At 37.4% G+C, this 19,639-nt stretch overlaps 1 protein-coding gene across 1 annotated transcript in view; it reads left to right on the forward strand.

The window, feature by feature from the left end:
- LOC122791434 overlaps window positions 1-19,639 on the forward strand; it is a 523,655-nt gene that overhangs the window by 73,811 nt on the left and 430,205 nt on the right. Inside the window, exon 2 of the mRNA XM_044059176.1 lies at window positions 17,879-18,200. Within this exon, the coding sequence (XP_043915111.1) occupies window positions 17,879-18,200 (322 nt within the window). The remainder of the gene's footprint in view (window positions 1-17,878; window positions 18,201-19,639) is intronic.

The following is a 19,639-nucleotide window of genomic DNA, read 5'->3' on the forward strand; positions in this document are numbered from 1 at the left end:
CACATACTGTCTACAAAAATACCATGCAAATACCTTTTGTCTAAGTCTTTATGACACACTGTAAAAGATCTCACCCTTCAGTGCAGACAGGGCAGCACATACTTCCTCTCCACTCCCACATACTGCAAGTCCATGCAGGTCACCCAGGAGTCACCAGGAAAGCTGACCTAAGCATGTTATGCCCACTAACTCTGTTTCCATACAAGGATGTGACTTAGTCATATGTCATAGGCTCGTGGGAGTTGCAAATCAGTTGATTTGTGAGGACATTTTAGCTTTGCCAGTGCCCACCCTTAGACCTTTCCTCCCTTTTCAAGTAAGGGCCAGGCCATTCATACCAAGGATGAATTCATGCATACCCAACCAGTTATCCTTTGTAAGGGCAGACAGTGAGTCACACTGTTTAACTTAGGGAGTTAGTTTGTTCTAAAGAGGTGGGTAAGCACTGTGTCATAATCTATCCCTCCACCATGTGCATGTATTTGTTGGAGTGGATTTACATTTATGGTCCTAGTATTAGCTGGGCAATTTGGTTTACTAAAATGTAAAAAAAACATACCTTGATGTAAGATTAAGGAAAGACAAGATATCTAAGGTGTTTAAATCTGAAATCTATCGGAAACCAACCTACTTAAACGTTTTGTTTTACATTTTAGTAGCTCCCATCCATTTAAACAAAAGAAAGCCATGGTGAAAGGCCAATATGTAAGGGATGCATGGATGTGTCCAACTTTGAGTGTTTCCTGGATGAGTGTGATAACCTTAAAGATATATTCCAGAAGAGGGGGTACCCTAGTTCATTGATAAACGAGGTGATGTTAGAAGTAGTGAACAAACAAGAGAGGGGTCATTTTAAGCCCTTATTGCATCAAGGACAAGAAGAAGAAATAAGCCAAAATCATAGAGTGGTTGTTAATAGTGCTGATGTCCAGCCCCATGTTAATGAAACAGATTTAAGTATTCAGATATGTGATGAGAAGAAATTTGTTAGTGCATTTATCATAATTTTTAACAAAAACAGTAAGAATGTTGCTGATTTTTGTTTAAGAATTGGGTGGCATTGACTAATAATAAGGATACCAGACATATAGTAGGTGAATCTCCTATCACTGTATATAAAAAAAGGTAGAACCATAAAAAAATACACATTCGGACCCACAAAAGGGATACATGAAAAAATGTAGTTCGTGTAATTACTGCTGTTATATTTATGAGGGTAGCTCCCTTAATATTAATAATATAACAGTGAAAATGACTAATAGATGTACATGTACCACAGAGAAAGTAGTGTATTGTGCAGTTTGCACAAAATGTCCCTGCTTTTATATAGGTAAAACAGAATGGAAATTAAAGAGCAGAATTTATGAACATGTAAGGGACATAAGGAATAGAAAGGAAACAAATGTTTTAGCTAGGCATAATATGGACTATCCTGATTATACTTTTAAATTTGTAATATTAGAAGTAATTATACCAGATGTAAGGGGTGGCCCATGGACATTAATATTAGAAAAGCAAGAAGCCTTATGGCAATTAAGAATGAATTCCCTACAGTGGCCAGGACTGCTTTTCACTTACATGTTTTTTAAAACTAAAAGCTCTAGAAAGATGAATATCACAGCATTTTATATAAAAGTATTTTATAATAAGTAGGATGTTTTCGATTTTAATTATTTAGTTATTTATTGCATTCGTATTTAATTGTTTATATATATTTATTATTAAGTATATTGAATTAGATATGTAAAAAAGAGGGGGTGGGGTTTAGGATTGGCTACCATTTAAGGGATGAAGTTCCTGACTGAGCAGGGATGAAAGCTTGTGTATACAGTGTGGATCTGTGTGTTTTGGAATAAAATATTTTCATATTACATCCATTTGGTGACATTATTTAATTTCTGGACCTACATCAGCTGTTCTCCAGCTCTGTTAGTGCTGTTCTGCTTTTTGATTCATTTTTGCGATTCTTTCATGATACTCGGAACCAAATCTCAAAACTGCAAAATATTTAATTTAGTAATCTCACAAAATAGCATAGAAATATGAAAAAGTGTTGTAGAAGGAAAAAAAAAAGAGAATAAGTTAAAAATATTTTTATTGTGGTAGAAGGCAATCATCTCTGATTTCTTAAAAAGGGAGGCTGTATCCTCACAATCCCCTACTTAAGTACTCCAGCTGTGAGGAAAGGCAACACAAGTTTAATCCAACCCTCATTTTAAAGTGTCATGACCTCAGAACTGGTAGATTAAAGCTGAAGGTTATGGGGTATAGTGGCCCCCTCACTGGGGTGCAGAGGGTTTACCCCACTAACAGGAATTATGAGGTGTACACATCTCAACAGCTGCTTCAGTATACTTCCTGCAGTATACAAACAACAATTTATTTAGTAATATTTTAAATTTAATGCAAAGCAGAATGCTTAGGGGATAGAGCCCAAAACATTTGGCATTGCAAAAAAGTGGGCTTTTTTTTGAGAAGGACTATAGCCTTTAGCAGCCCACAATACCACACCTTCCATATTTGCAAGAGATACAGAGTGAAGAGACTGACTTTGCTAAACTTAGCATACTGTGACTGTGGTAGCCAATCAGACTGGAATACATGCAGTGTAACTGCTGATATGTGGCCAATGCTTAACAGAAGAGCAGCAGTGGGAACACTGTCCAATGGCTTGTGGGCAGCCAAGCCAATGACTTGCTGCAGTAATGGTATTATAAGGGGTACAACATACCATGCCTGTATAGAAAATATATCCTTGGCAATTGTCAAGCATTCAAGTTCTGACAGCTACTATCATGCATGTAGCATTTTTGCCAGAGACAGTAAGAGCAGAAGCCATAAGAGTACTATCTTGGTGAGAAGGGATATATGGGAATGGGCTGGTCAGACCATAGTAACAGCATATGGAGTGGTCAACCTTTCCCAGATATATTTGCCATTGACTGTATCCTATTCAGAGGGGCATCATTTCATGGTGGTCGGGTTGGGGATTTACTACTGAAAGGGATATAGTGGGTGCAGTGGTCATAATGATTGCCATTCAACGATGGGCTACTGGAATTAGACTGGCTCACTGGGTAAGTGGACGGCAAAGAAGCACACATTCATCAAGGGAATGCTCTACTGCAATATAAGGGCACAAGTACAGTATGATCTCCTTTTTGACAGGTGAGGGTGCATACCTGCAGTGAATAATAGTATGCAGTGGTACCCACTGTCCAGGCAGCACTCTGTCATACAATGGTGTGAAGATGTTGAATTGCACATATATTAGGTAGCAGCTTACATTTTTTTGGAATACATTTACCTCAGATGGTGCTTAGGTCATATAAGGAAATGGCAGATGATTACAACTTGGCAGATGTGTTTTGTCATTTGTCTCTAACTCTAGAGTTTAGAGCAACAAATCCTCTAATCCTTTTGGAATTGTTTGTAAATTAAAATCTGCCCCGATAACATGTGTGAATCCTCATTTGTTTTTGCTGCATGACAAACAAAGAAATACTGATTTCATCTCCTTTGTTTACAAGCTTGGGGTAGCACCTTACCTCAAACATGAATCATTTTACAGTCTGGTAGTAGAACTGTACTACTTTCCCTTGTAAATGACAAAATATCTGTAGGCAAACATATATTTAAAACCTTAACGTTTGTAAATAGGTGTAAAGTTTTTACTTCAGCATAACTTCAGATCTCCATGAGTGTACTTAAATAACTCCCAAGAGTAAATAAAACAATATGGGTTGATTAGAATGTTTATCTTTTTTTAAATTGCTGGTCCTTTTATTCTTACAAACCAGATACTTCTAGTAGAGCATTTAACAATCACAAGGTGTTTGCAGCTTATACATTGTATTGTTCCTGCAGTAGTTTCAGCATTTTTGTAGGATCACCTTGCCTCCATTACACTGTAGCAATTTGTTTGTTACAAATGTAGCAAATAGTTGCTACAGTTTACACCCCACCTTCACAGAGCACTACAACGTTCAAATTTTATTTAAAAAAATGTAGTTTACTTTAAACAGCAGCAAACTGTTTGCTAGCAACAGTTGCTACAGTTAAAACCACTCACAGCGCTACGGTGTTGAGGTTTGACTATTGGTGCAATACCAGATTTTAAAAGCCGGTATTACATTAAAGACTGATCAGGATCAGCTTGTCCGGAGCTCAGACCTCTCAACTGTCTAGATTTTCGGAGAGTGTTCAGATTCTTGCCTCAATGGGGTTTTTTTTAAAGTTTTTTTTTTTTTACTTTAAACTGCAGCAAACTATTTGCAAGCAGCAGTTGCTATAGCTAAGACCACACACAATGCTATGTTGCTTCAGTTTGACTGCAAATGGAATACTGGCTTTTAAAAGCCAGTATTACATTACAACCTGATTGAGATCGGCTGGTCCTGCTCCAGGGATATCACAGCAGTAGTCCTGTCAACTGTTCAGATTTTTGGAGAATGTTCAGATTTTTGCCTCATGTTTCAAAAAAAAAAAAAAAAAAAAAAAAAAGTTTTGTTTTTACTTTAAACTGCAGAAAACTGTTTGCTAGAAACAGTTAGTACAATTAAGACCACGGACAGCGCTACGGTGTTCAGGTATGAATACAGATACAATACCGGCTTTTAAAAGCCATTATTACATTAAAGCCTAATCAGGATTGGCTTGTCCGGTCCTCAGACCTCTCAACTGTCCAGATTTTAGCCTCATATTTTTGGTCCATTAAACATATGCTTTACATTTTTATGGCAAATCACGGGTGACTGAAGGCACTAAATAATAACATGGTTTTCAGACATCCTCTCCCTCATAAAAAATGTGTGCTATCACAAATCCTGTTATTCTAGCAACTTTCTAGGCTTATAATAGTGATATTTAAAATCTATCCTTTTACTTGGGCCGTTGTTTATCCCATTATCGTAGCCTTTGTCCAGATTTCTTGTGCTAAAGGTTTACGAGGCATGCTGTTCTTACTAATGTCATAATATAAAAAAACATTTTATATATAATATATATATAAAATATAATCAGTGTGTATTTTTACCAGTGCTTTTGGATCATTCTTCTAGTAACATGTAAGAACTAGAGGGACAGTCTTGCAGTTTACACAGGGAAAACAAAACTGCAATAGGAATAGGATATATAGGCAGGGACGTACATACTGTGATCTCACAAAGTGGGTGGGATTGTTAGAACCTCATTAACTGATGTCACAAACAGGGAGGTGATTGGCTAAGGGGGTGGCAGTGTTTTCAGCTTCGGTCCGAGGCAGAAATGCAATTTTAGTAATGAGATAGTGTCCCTTTAACTTTGATCTGCTTTAGTTCCTTCTAAAGTTACTCCTCCCATGTTCCAACCCCCTGCTAGCAAGAGTATCACATTCTTGCCCTGCAAGGTTCAGCTATTTAGTCATCTTTGCATGACAATACACATCAAACAGATTTGCTTGCAGTCTGCATGGTGTATCATTAAAAATGTTCCCTTATCCCTCTCCATACATACTCCTATCATCTGAACAGCAATTTTACAGTAAATCATGTTACAACAGTACTTTTAGCAATCCTTGATATAAAGGTGTTTAGGTTTTCCTCTAAACATGATTACAGTTCATCTTGGCCACTGACAGATTGAGCTCTGTCTGCAAATAATAATCTGCTCATATAGAATATTCATATTTGCCTTACATAGAATCTCAGTCTTCTGCCTTGTATCCCTCATGCATGCCACTGATGTATCCTTATATTTGTGGGTACTACTGCTATTGTCTGCACATATTCATTGGTGTTATGTTTTTTTTTTTAATTCAACTTAAAATATTATTTCCTTCATGCTATGCAGCATCTACTCTCACTGTTGCGAACAGTGTGCATACTGTTCTTCCTCATTCTCAATATTGCTGTCCATTGCAAGCTGCACACACACGTTTCTCTATTCACTGATCTCTGAAATTTCACACATTTCCTCAAGAAGCTAGATAAACCAGATTAACTCCAACAATACGTTTCATACTACAGTAATTTTTTATGTACCTGTGACTGTTGCATTTCTATAAACATATTAATATTCTTACAGCAGGTATCAAGTTTGAAAGGACATTTAGCTATGGAACATTAAAGAAGCAAATATGGCGACAGCACGTTGTAGGATTATACATAAATATCAACTCATATGTACCACGGGGATGGGCTATGGCTTCAGAAAAAGAAAAGGGTGCAAACTGGTGAAATTTTGGGTGTTAAGTAGCTGTGCTGTAACATCAAAGTACAAGCAAGCCAGCTAATGTACCAACTGCCCATGGCATCAACACTGCTTAAAGACAAAGATTATAAGAGTTTCTACAAAGTCAAAAGCCAGAGCAATCATGTAGCTAAGACACCTTTCAGTTATCTTAGCACCTACAAGTGCATAACTTGTGAAGCCAGATGAATAACAATGGCTCTGGCTTTCAGTAAAGGAAGGGGCAAGCTGAACTAACAGGTATCATGCTGAGAAGATTAATTCATTATGCAGACATCATGACTCCTCAGTGAGTAACTTCAACTGATTGTTCAGCAACAGAAGATGAAGGAGGTGTGGTGCACATGCTTGGGAAACCTAAGTCACGGACAATGGCTTATCATTTTCACATGGAATTCTAACAACATACTCAGATGAGGCGAAGAAGTACCACAGAGGAAACCAGTTTTTAAATTGAAGATGCTCATTAATATTCACATGGTGCTTGTGTCACAAAACAGGTACATCTAAACATGGACTGGACACCAGATAGTAGCTCAAAAAAATTACATCCATATTTGTGCAATCTCTACTCCACTGCACCATATAACTATCAATTACTGGTTTCCTTACATGTATACCATACACACAAAAAAACGAAGACTCTCAAAAGTAAAGTGCAGAAAAACGTTACTGGTGTCTCCTGGTACGTCAGCTAAAAAGCCTTCAAGGGATAAATTGTTACACCAACAGCACATTATTTATATTAAATCATACAATATTAACCAGTTATACACATTGCACAAACCCTTTCCATTTAAAGTGACATTGAACCGCTAAAAATGTTTGTAAACTCATCTCCCAGCCTTACATTCTTTACACACTGTGTTGACTACAATTTAGTCAGTACATATTTATGTTTATATTTAACTATATGCTTCAAATCAGACAACCCCTGTGAAAACAAAATTAAAATCTAATTTACTTTATCAACAACAATTTCACATATTAATATTCACCTCCTGGTTAAGACCTGAAGGAAATAAAGTATTGTAATTAATGATGAATCTGGTTTCCAAGGCTAACAACTTTCTATAGTGAGTTTCCCCATGTTGATGTGAAGGCATAGCCAACACACTGAAGAATAAAGAAGAATCTGGGCCTGCATAATTTGAACAGAAATGATGTGCCACTGGACTATCCAGTCTCCTATGTCTGATGTCCCCCATATGCTCCAAAATATGTTTTGTAACTTGTCTCTTGGTTTGTCCAATATACCATTTCTTAGGTGAACAATCACAACCCAAGATATAAGCAAATCCACTCGATTGACAAGAAAACCTCTGTGTAGCCTTATAAATTCTCCCATTAATGCTACAACCATGTAAATGTCTAACTTTTGGGCATACCTTACACCTATGACAGGGATAACACCCCACCAGACCATCTATTTTGTCCAGCTTCCTATTCAATAACTGTTTCAAATTCATGCACCTTTTATATGAAAAAATTATATGCTCTGAAAATACACCCTTAGTAGATTCATCTTGCATCACTATGGGGCAAAATTTCCTGACTAACCTTGCCAAATGATGTGAGAAAGAGGAAAATTTACTAACAAAATACATTTTCTTAGTACCTTCATCTGAGGATTGCTCTTCATGTCTCCTTCTTACTCCTTTACCATTTCCTTATCAGATTCCCAATACCATATTCTCTGTCCTTGCCGATAAATCAGGGGAATAACCTCTACAAGACAACCTATTTCTTACTTTTAAAAATTCTTGACCTATTCTTTCCTTATCTGATGTATTACCAAAATATGTTTATACTCCCCATAAGGCATACCATACAGCCTGCTTATGCAAGTCACATCAAAAAAAGGCACATCACCAAATGGGAGGCAGCCATAACTGATGATACTGACTCTTGTTAACACCATATTGTGGCATTTATATACAACTGAGAATTATACTACAGTATAGTAAACAGAATACTCTGCTCCCTGCAGCAGATTGCACAGCAGTATCATTCTGCCTTCCCAGTACAGTTTAAAACACCATGTAATCCAAATGGCATGCGCACTTAGTAAGAAATTCATTCTAGAAATTGAATATACAGACAGACATATCTGACCAATCAGAACATGTTTGAAAAAGTGAGGCCACTGCTGTGTGCTCAGGCATTCTGATCAACTGTAATGGTGTCGATATCAGATGATCGAACATTTAGTTAAGCGAATAACTAAACGTCGATCACTAATAATCGCACACACAAAACATCGAACATCAGTTTCCAATCAGGGAAACAATGCCATTGTCCAACGAAAAAAAATAAATAAACGCAAATGAAGTGGGGGGCTGTGCCTCCCACACCCCCCACTAAATATACCAAACCCGAGATTGTGCCACATTGAAGGAAGGGCAAACTCTGCACAATGGCCAAACAACTTGTTTCCCCTGAGTGGAAACTGCCGTTCGCAGTTTTGTGTGTTTGATTAGTGATCGACATTTAGTTATTCGATTAACTGAACATTCGATCAACTAATATAGACGCACTGTAATGCATATCTGACAATGTATGAAGCACCACTGGGAACCCCTTTCTTCTGCAATACCACTGTAGGACCATTAATTCCAGTGTAACAACCCTGCAGCAAGATCTCTAATCTCCACTGACAATCGGACGAGTACTATTGGGGCCAAGTGATATGACCCTATCTCACATGTCTATTATTCACTTCACATTTTCTACTACTTCTCTGCTCAGTATATATTTTCAAGAAATTGCCTTCTTTTAGATATTACCATGCTTCATGTCTTTTTTTTTTTTTTTTTTGATGGGAACAAAGATAAGAACATGTTAAATAGGAATTCTACTGCTTACTCCTTTTACTTTTCATCCACTAGCAAAAATATGGATTATGTTAAGCTTTGAGTGGACTCCACAAAATGTGTATGTGACCCTTATTGGCTGTGTGTCTGCCATGAAGGTCAGCAACCATGGGTTCAAATAGCTACTGGCCAGCTGGCGTCCATTTGTCCAGCAGTGGTTACCTTGAATAGCTCTGTCGAGTGAAAGTTGGACATAAACCATTGAACCTACCAAACATGAACTGAGAATTGTTACACAATGTTGGTTCACTCATAGGATGCAGCTTGGAAGTGGATGACATGATGGTAAGGAGGAGGCCGGACATCTGATCTATCAGGAAGAGAAATGGAAGGGCAGTCTATCCAAGCTGCTTTGCTTGGGATACAGAGTCTACTACTCAGAAGAAGGTCAGGCCAGAAATGGTGTTGGAATGTTGGTGAGAGAAAGTCATCAGAAGGCAGTGGGTGACATCAGCAAAATTAGTGACAGACTCATGGCAATCAGACTCCAGTGTAATAACAGGGCAGTATTCATAACCTCTGCCTATGACCCACAGCAGGGTTGTGATACTGATGAAAGCAGTTCATTCATACAGCAGTTGCAAGACCCACTATAGAAAGCAGGACAACATGAATTGGTATTGATAGTGGGTGACTTGAATGCACATACTGGGCAGACAAAACAGAAGAAGAGGACTGACTGGCTCCACATGGGTGGGCCAAAAGGAAGAAGGGAGAGGCCATTCGAGAACTCTGTCTGGCAAATGGCTTGATAGGAGCCAGCGCCTGTTTCAGAAAGAGAGACAGTCACAAGTTCACATCCAAGAATGGCCAATATGCAACTCAGGTAGATTTCCCCTAGCAAGGAAAAGGGAACAAGGGTATGATCAATGATTTCAAAGCCATCAACAGCAAAACAATCAGCCCACAGCATAAATTACCAGTTGCCACACTTAACTGCAAGCAGTGTTGACACAGGGCTTTAAGGTCAACAGAGACCAGGCTCAAGACCTGGAAGTTGACTGTAGAGAAGTTACAACAGTCCAATGTGATAAATAAATAATTACTATAGTCAGTCCTGGCCTGAACATGCTCATATAAAGATGTTAAGAAATGTGCTGTGTCTTTCAAAATTCTCGGAACAGAAGCCAATGCCATTTTCAATTTTGATTCCACCCATACAGAGGCATTCTCCATAACTCAACCTCTGCCTGACACTATAGGTCGCAGAGATGGATTAACAAGATCTTTATGTATTTTTGGAAGTGCCTTAAATAGGAGGACCAAAGGATGATCTAACCATACAAATTTAAATATTTCACTAATCAGGCCACTTTGCTTATATGTCACTAAATCACTTTTCACATTATCAGCTAACATCTTAGCTTTTAATGGGGACATTTGCAAATAAGTTGTGCTATCACAAAGCATGTCCATAACTTTTATTGTGGTAGAAGTGATGATCCATTACCACAACTGCACGGTCCGCACCACCTTTATCGGCAGGTTTAATTGCAATGCTGTTGTCACACAGTAATGAATTTAAGGCACCCCTTTGTCCTTTATCCTGGTGTCAAATTATAGTATGCATGCCCTTGTTTGGAAGCTAAAAATGCCATAATCGCATCCTCACAAGTTTTTAAAAATATTTCAACTGTTGAATTGACAGGTGGATTAAAGACACTTGGTTGTTTCAATTCACCTTGTTGAACAACGTCATTTGCACCAAACATTTGTTTCAACTGCAAAACCCTCCCAAATATACATAAATCCAGCACAACATCACCAAAGGTTGAATCCACACTGGGAACGAAAGTCAAACCCTTATTTAGTATTTGCATCTGTTCATAAGTTAATCTAAGATTAGATCTGAAGTAGTTTACTTCATTTGGTTTTCAACCTAGGGTTGCCACCCCTCCATTTTTTTTTTCAAACTGATTCTCCGGTAGTCTGGAAAACATCTGCAGCTTCAGTGGATTTGCAGTATTTATCCTGGAAGATGGCTTTCTTAGTTGCCATTACCTCTGCCAGGAGAGTGTCAGAACTCCAAGCTCTGTCTATCAAGGTTTCTTACATGATCTTTCACAAGGATAGGGTTTCTTTGCATACCAACCCTTCCTTTCTTCCAAAGATGGCATCAGAAGTAAATATAGGTTCATAGATTAGTACTAAGCTAACTGCCCTTGTGAGCCATTTTAAGCCTAGCCAATTATCCCTCGTGAGACTCAAACCCTGCACATTGTGCTTGCAAGGCAAACACCTTAACCATTAGGCCACCCTCCCAACCCCTAAATAATAAATCAGACTAAAGCTGACTTTCCCCGCCAGGTCAAGTAAAAGCTCATTCTATCAGATCCATGGCTACTTCAGTGGCCTTCTGGTTTAGGGTATTATTGGATGATATTTGTTCAGTGGCTACATGGTCCTCATCTCATACCTTCACTTCTCATTATAAATTGGACATCATTTCCAGGAACAGGGCATCTTTTGGCTCCGCCGTGCTCGAGAATATCCTTTATTGGCAGCCTCCCAGGTGCAAAGTAGCTGGGGACTCTGCCCACAGGTTGAAGAACAAATGAAGTAAACTACTTCAGATAAAGAAGTTTTGTACTCACCATAATGTTCCATCTGAGTAGTTGTACTTCATTTGTCTTCAGCCATCACCCCCTCCTTCCCCCTACCTTGTCACTGTGATACTGGCTATATGAGTGGAAGATGTTCTCATCAGGGATTCCTTAGACCATGCTTTGGCTCAGGCTTGTGCAGTGCAAGTTGTGCTAAGGTCTTGTTGGCTTGGGTATATGCTAGGTATAGGGCAGCAAACTCAGTCAGATCTGGTACAGATCTGTAACCCACAGGTTGAGGTAGGGTTGCCACCTTTTGTCATGGCTAAAACCGGAGTAAAGCCACACCTCTCACGTCACCAGTAACCCTGCCATACCTCTCAAGTGTGCCTCATTACGGGGAACGTACCTCATTTGGGGTCTTAAAAAGTTCATGTTCCTCAAAGTTCCCCATTGAAAGACTGTGTCACACATTCAGTGTTAGGAATTTTTTAAAGTGAAATCCATTGTAAATAGAAGTGAATCATATTAATTCATTAAAAGATCTTCTTTATAAGTAAAACCAAAGTAAGTCCTGAAAGTAGCACCCCTAGAAACCTACTTGCATTCAGCTTCCAACCAGTCGCCACTTCACTTATCCGTACCTTGATCAAAAAATTAAAACCCACTACACTTTCTGCTGATCAACTCCCTGCCGAGTACCTACAAAAATCAGCTGATGCTATTGCTTACCCCGTCTCAATACTAATCAATCAAACCATAGTAGAAGCTAAAATTCCCACCATCTGGAAAATATCCTATGTAATCCCACTTAACAAAGGAGGCAGCTCTACTGAATTCTTCAATTATAGGCCAATAGCTATACTCTCTCCACTTGCAAAGATTATGGAAAAATGTATTCATAGACAACTCATGCACCACCTAATCCAAAATCGCCTTATGGCAGACACTCAGCATGGCTTCCGTCCTCATCACAGCACTACTTCAGCCCTCCTAGCCTTTACTAACACCATAAACCATAATCGCAACAATAATTATATATCCTCAGCCCTCTTTTTGGATCTTTCCAAGGTATTCGATATGGTTGATCACCAACTTTTAATCCACACCCTGCAAACAATCTGTCTAGATACTGGAGCCCTCCAATGGTTTCAATCCTACCTGAATGGTTGACAGCAGGCTGTCCTCTGGCAGAACAAACTCTCTAACCTTCTACCTAACACCCTCGGAGTACCACAGGGCTCTATACTAGGGCCCTTGCTGTTCTCCATCTTCATTAATGACCTTTATACTGTCATCCCAAAAGTCAGCTGTATCCAATATGCTGATGACTCTACTCTGATTTGCTCAGCCACATCTCCAGTAGAGTTATGGTCAGCTACCCAGACCACCTTTAATACAATAGAAAACTGGCTTTCTGAACATCGCCTGATCCTAAATCCCAAATACTAAAATGCTGTTATTTTCACCAACACGTAGGTCTACCGCTTTCACCTTTACCATAAAATCAAATGATGGCACAATAATCTCCCCTGACCCATCTACAAAACTATTAGGTGTCATCATAGACAATAATCTCAAATTTGACCTACATGTTAACCAAACTATCAAAACCATCAATAAAAAACTAGGGTCACTTTACAGAATAAAAGCCTTCCTAACCCCTCCAGCTAAAATTGCCATAGCTCGCACTCACCTTCTTTCAACCCTTCTGTATGCATCCCCTCTACTCTCGAATTTGAACAAGACTGTCCTTAACAAACTCTCAATTTGCTACAACCACATTGCCAGGTTTGCCACTGGGCTGCCTTTTAGGACACATCATTGCATCAGTCTAAATCAGCTTGGTTGGCTTGAACTACCCAGCCTAATCCAGTATAACCAACTGATTATGGCCTATAAAATCCTCTATAATCTGGACAATACTCCTGCACTTAAAAATATTATCACCCCCTATAACAATCCTAGACCGCTTCGATCCTCTAACAAACTATTAATTCAGACTAGCAAAATTAATAACACAGCCGGTGATTCTCTCTTTGCAAACTCTGTAAGTAGATCCTGGAACTCTCTTCCAGCTGATATTACCTTACTTTCCACCTTAGGTCAATTTCAAACTAGACTCAAACAACATTTGTCACTTAACTGGCTATGTCAATGTATCAAGCCTGGCTAACTCTCTCTAGAATGTGTAAAAATCTGTTAACCAGTTTACTATGTAATTTAATTTAATCCTGACTTGTGCTCAGGATTAACTGTAACCTGTGGAACTTGTTTAACTTGCTTACTTATGTAATCTCTGTAAATAGTCTGTTTGTAATATGTAATGCTGTATCTGCTTACCCTTGGAGCTTTTCTCCCCGGGCCTCCGCTGAAAATGGACATACCCGGTCAACAAATGTAAAATAAAAAAATAAAATAAAAAACAAATTATTTTAACCATCCTATGACCTTCCTAGTTGAAGTTGTTAGTAAGCCATTGGTATTTGTTCCACATTTTGCACATTTGTTCCACATTTTGAGGGCAAGTGTTCCTCATTTTGGACATGGAAGGTTGACCATCCCAACCCCTCTCCCGTCCACATTCCATCTATTTTGTGATGTCACAATGACATCACTCGGTGGGGAATGCCCTCTTTTTTCTGTTCCTGCTGCCTGCTTTCAGCTGATTTACTATGCTTTTCTGTAAAAAAGCATAGTAAATCAGCCGATTTACAAACTCCGATAGTCTGTTTCCTTTTTGAAACAGAATACCGGAGTTTGTACAGTGTTTTTCAGACTACCAGACAATTAGTTTGATTTCAGGATAGTCTGGAAAAATGCATAGGTGGCAACGCTAAATTAAAATGATTTTGTTTTACATGCTTTAGGTTTCCACTGTTCTTAAATGTTCATAAATCCATCTACAAAATTCTCTCACTGTTCTTCCAATATAAACTGCTAAACATAGCTCACAAAGAGCAATGTAAACAACATACTTTGATCTACAGTTAAATTCACCTAACAACATTATATCACAGGGAGAACTATTAGGTAGTTCTGAAAAGGACAGGGTTAACTCATTAGCAGCTGAAGGTCATGTGATTTTTTTCAAAAAGTATTTATTTGGTTTCTAGTCATTAGTAACTTTGTCTGATGAAGCTCCATGTAAGGAATGAAAGCGTTTACTTACTAGTTACTTTTATGTTTGTTCATTAATAACATTTTTAAACGTTCATAAACATTTTACCATTCCTGTTTTTATTATTCTAACAAACTATGACAAAGATGAGTAGTCTCAGCAACCACTGTTTTGACATTATCATCAGGTACTGATCTACTCTTACACAGATAAATGGTCAGTAATTGGTGCCATCACCTCAGCAAATGCATGGTATAAATTCATTATTTCATTAACTTCAATAGCCTGATCATTCTGTTTTGCTGCTTAGAATTTATTAACAGATCATGGCAATGTTTCATGATAATATGTGCATATAAGATATCTTATTTACATTATTAATCCTTTTTACAATAAATAATCAGTTCTCATTTAATTAATAAAAACAGCTTTAAATACTTGTTCTCTATGCTCCTCTAACTTTCATGACATTCTAAATAATAATAATGAAGTAATTATTCAGTAAGCTAAAGATCAGTTTAAAAGCTGAATAGCCTTACTCTATGGATATGATAATAATGTAAAAATTTCTATATCCATTTAAAACTGTTTCTTCACAAGTACCCATGAATCACTTTCAGTAAATCATCTGTATTCTAAAATGCACATGGAATCAGAAGATTCCAAATAAATCCACAAATAAAGGAAGGACTATTAAACGTGAGAGAGAGCATTCTCTCACTTGTCTTTTGCATAACTTCCAGGTGTACAATTTAGAACTATTCTGTGTTGGATAAACCCTAACTGTTCAGCAAACTGACCCATTAGACTTTTAGTCTGATAACTTCAAACAGTGAAATATTTCCCACTTGAAACTTACTTTTCCTTAACAAAACAGTTTCTAGGTAATATTAATCCAACATTCAGGGAGGTATGACTTGGAACATGAGAAGAATTTCTTTAGTCCACCTTAATTAGATATCTTGTTATACCATTTCCATTATACAAACTTTAGAAGGAAATGGGTCTAAAGTTCAAGAAACAAGTCAACATTCTAGCTAACATCTGTAACTTTCACTTTTTTAAACAAACCTATCCCCCTCTCAAGTTTCTGCAAGCACTTATTTTTCTCTTCCCTTCTTCTTCTTTTGGCTGTTTCTGTTATGGGTCGCCACAGTGGATCATCTGTTTCCATTTCTTCCTGTCCTCAACATCTTACTCTGTCACACCAACCACCTGCATCTCTCACCACATCCATAAACCCTATCTTAGGCCTTCCTCTTTTTCTCTTACCTGGCAGCTCCATCCTTAGCATCCTTTTCCCAATATACCCAGTATCCCTCCTCAGTACATGTCCAAGCCAACGTAATCTTGCCTCTCTGGCTTTGTCTCTAGACTGTCCAACCTGAGCTGACCCTCTAATATACTGATTCCTAGTCCTGTTCATCCTCATCAGACCCAATGCAAATCTTAACATCTTTAACTCTGCCACCTTCAGCTCTGACTCCTGCCTTTTTGTCAATGTCACCATCAACCACCCATATAACATATTTGGTCTCGCCACCCTCTTTAGGCTATCCCCCCCTTCGAAGATCCGAAAGATTAATGAACAAGGCAATATACCTTCTGGGGAATCGGAGGGGGTGGAACAATGGGGGGGACATCAGAGGTATTAACATTTGCCAATTTAGTAGGTGAGGCTCCAGATGAGTTTTTAGATACAGAAAATACAGCATTTGGAGATAGAGAGCCCACAGGTTACATGCTAAGGCATAATGGGTATACTATTTTTAACTACAGCAATTTAGACATTACAGAAGAATATTTTAATTTATTTGCAAAAAGGTTTTAAATTTGTTCCCAGTAGGAAATGCGAGATTAGTAAATTGTTTATAGACCTTAAAATGTTCCCTAGAAAGAAAAATATGGAATTGATATTTAAGCAAAATAACATTTTGGAAGGGAATTTAAAGAAAAAGAGCATCTGGAACCCCCCCCCCCATTACAGCCCCAGTTAAAAAACTTTGAAAATCTGGTTGAGAATAAACTCAGGAAAAGGGTTTCTAATAATAAAACTTGGTCAAATTAACCAAAAGAAGAAAGCCTTATTCTAAACACACTTAGAGAAAATACATTTATTAGGGTGATGAAACCAGACAAAGGGGGAGGTACAGTTATTATGGATTCCATAATTTATGAAAGTAAAATGATGGAACTCCTTCAGGATGAAATTAAGTATTCCAAGGTATCAATTAATTAAATAAACATTGCTTATAAGAAAATATATATTGGTCTAAATGACTTACTACTGGAAGGAGTAATAGATGTGGAAACATTTAATTATATGTATAACAAGGAGCCAAGGGTTCCTAGCATTTTTGGTATTCCCAAGACCCACAAAAACATAGCAGACCCCACAATGAGACCGATTGTGGCAGATAGCCAATCAGCCACGGCACCTATAGCAAAACCTTTGGATGTAAAATTAAAAAAATGTCTCCTTAAATTCCCAAAATACACTTAAAGATTCATGGGACTTCCTTAGGAAAGTAAAGAATGAATTGTTCTCAGAAAAATTGATATTTGTAACCATAGATGTGGTCGACCTATTCACTTCCATACCTCATTGTGAAGGTTTGGAATTTCTTGAGGAAGGACTGATGAAATGTGGAAAATTTAATGATAAAGATATATACCTGATAATTACTTTAATGGAAATGGTACTTAAATATAATTTTCTTTATTTTGAAGGAGAGTTCTTTCATCAGGAGAAAGGTGTAGCAATGAGAGCAATGTGTGCACCAACTTATGATAACTTGGTTCTCTCATGGTGGAAACAAAACTACATTTTTCATTCTATATATAAAGACTAATGGGTCCTATATGGTCAGTATTTGGATGAGATATGTATTTTTTTGGACGGGGGAGGAGAAGTTCAATGAATTTGTGAGCTATATATCCCCAACCACCAATTTTTTGAAATTTACTTACAAACATGGATATGAATCCATTTAATATTTAGATGTAAGGATTAGAAAGGACAAAGAAAATCAAAAATTCAAATCAGAGGTGTTTAGGAAAGATAGATATTGTAATTAATTTTACACTACCAAAGTGCACATCCCTTTGCTCAGAAGAAAAGTACTGTTAAAGGTCAACTGGTTAGGGGGAGTAGGATGACATCAGATGACGATGAATATTTAAAAGAAGTTCACCTACAAAGAAACATGTTTTTAGAAAGGGGTTACCCCATTTATATGATTGACGAAGTAACTCAAGAAGTCACTCTGCATAGAAGGAATAGATTTGCCCCTATTTTAGGAAGAGATGATATCAATGTACGAACTGAGGAGATGAATAGGAAAGACAATGATTATGAGAATATATTTGTTCTTGACTATAGTGGGGACACAAAGGTTATTACAGAAGCATTGAAAGAAGAATGGGACAGATTCAGTAATTTATCTGATTTAAATCTCCGGTTTGACATACCATTGAGGTTTGTTTTTAGAAAAGGGAAATGTATAAAAAGTTTGTTGGAAAATAACAATGACGCTAAAGGAAACAATAATAATAATAAAAAAGTTGGAACTTTTAAATGTGGATCTTGCCCACAATGCCCCTACATTCTCAGTAGGCCTGAGGTATATGTCTCTAGTCATAATAGATGTGTTGTTTCCAAAGTACATTCTAACTGTGAATCAAAAGAAGTAGTATACCTTGTGACGTGTGAAAAATGTGAAGGTTTTTATGTGGGGAAGACAGAGAGATGTTTAAGGAAAAGAATTTATGAACATCTATATGTCATATAAAATGTAATAACAGAAATGCTTTATTCAAACATATAGAGAACTGTGGGCAAGCAACCTACAAGTTCTTTGTTTTAGATGAGCTTCAAAGAGAAGTCAGAGGGCGACCATGGGAGACACAATTAGAATACCGGGAAGTATATTGGCAATTGATTTTAGAAGCCAATAGATGGCCCTGGTTAAATGACATGGTGTCCTTGGCACCAGTTTTGAAATTACAAGCTGCTAAATTGTAAGTTTTGCACATGTACTATCAGCAATTTTTAATACACACACAGTGTTTTGATGTGTATTTATTACACAAATTCCCCTTATTCAATTTTGTCACTAACATCTATTAATTTCAGAGGATGTATTTTTATTTTATGTAATACATATTTATTCTATGTACATACACACATTCATATATTTATATTTATTTATATGTTTCATTGATGAATATTTAAAATTTTAACATTTTTATCTTTATGTTCTAATGTATTAGATTAAATGTATCAGGATTTAAAACAAAAGTTTTAAAAGGTTTTAGCATTTTATCTTATGTATAAATGTGTACTTGCAAACTAAACATACTTGTATCAAATGGTTTGGGGCAGCACCCTAACTAATTGTCTTTTGTAATTGAAGTTCATTGGTATTAATCAAGCAATTAGCAAGGATGAGCTGTGGTATATATTGTTGAATTTGCAAACTTGCCATTGTTCTGAGGAAGTCACGGACAAAAACGTACTGTGTACGGATGTTTCAGTGTTTATTTTATGTGTTTGCTGTGTTTCAAATAAATTTTGGTCAGGTTGAACGGCTATCCAGGTGCTTACTTCTTTTGTTTGGTTTGTTACGTTTTGGCACCTTTTTCCTCCTTTTTGAACTGTACATATTTTTTCTTCCCTACGATACATTTTACAGCCTCATCAGCAAAGCCCAGACTAGTGCAGCTTAACAGGGACATTAACTGTGGTGATCTGCCTAACAAATCCTTGCTTTTATTGAGTTACAGAGTAGGCAACCAAAATAAAGCAATGACTTCCAGTACTTATGAGAGAAATAGGAAGAAAATTAGATATTTAAGCAATAACCCACAAGTGG

The sequence above is a fragment of the Protopterus annectens genome, chromosome 17.part0 (assembly GCF_019279795.1).
Source record: "Protopterus annectens isolate FY-2018-M chromosome 17.part0, PAN1.0, whole genome shotgun sequence".
NCBI classification, from domain to species: domain Eukaryota; kingdom Metazoa; phylum Chordata; order Ceratodontiformes; family Protopteridae; genus Protopterus; species Protopterus annectens.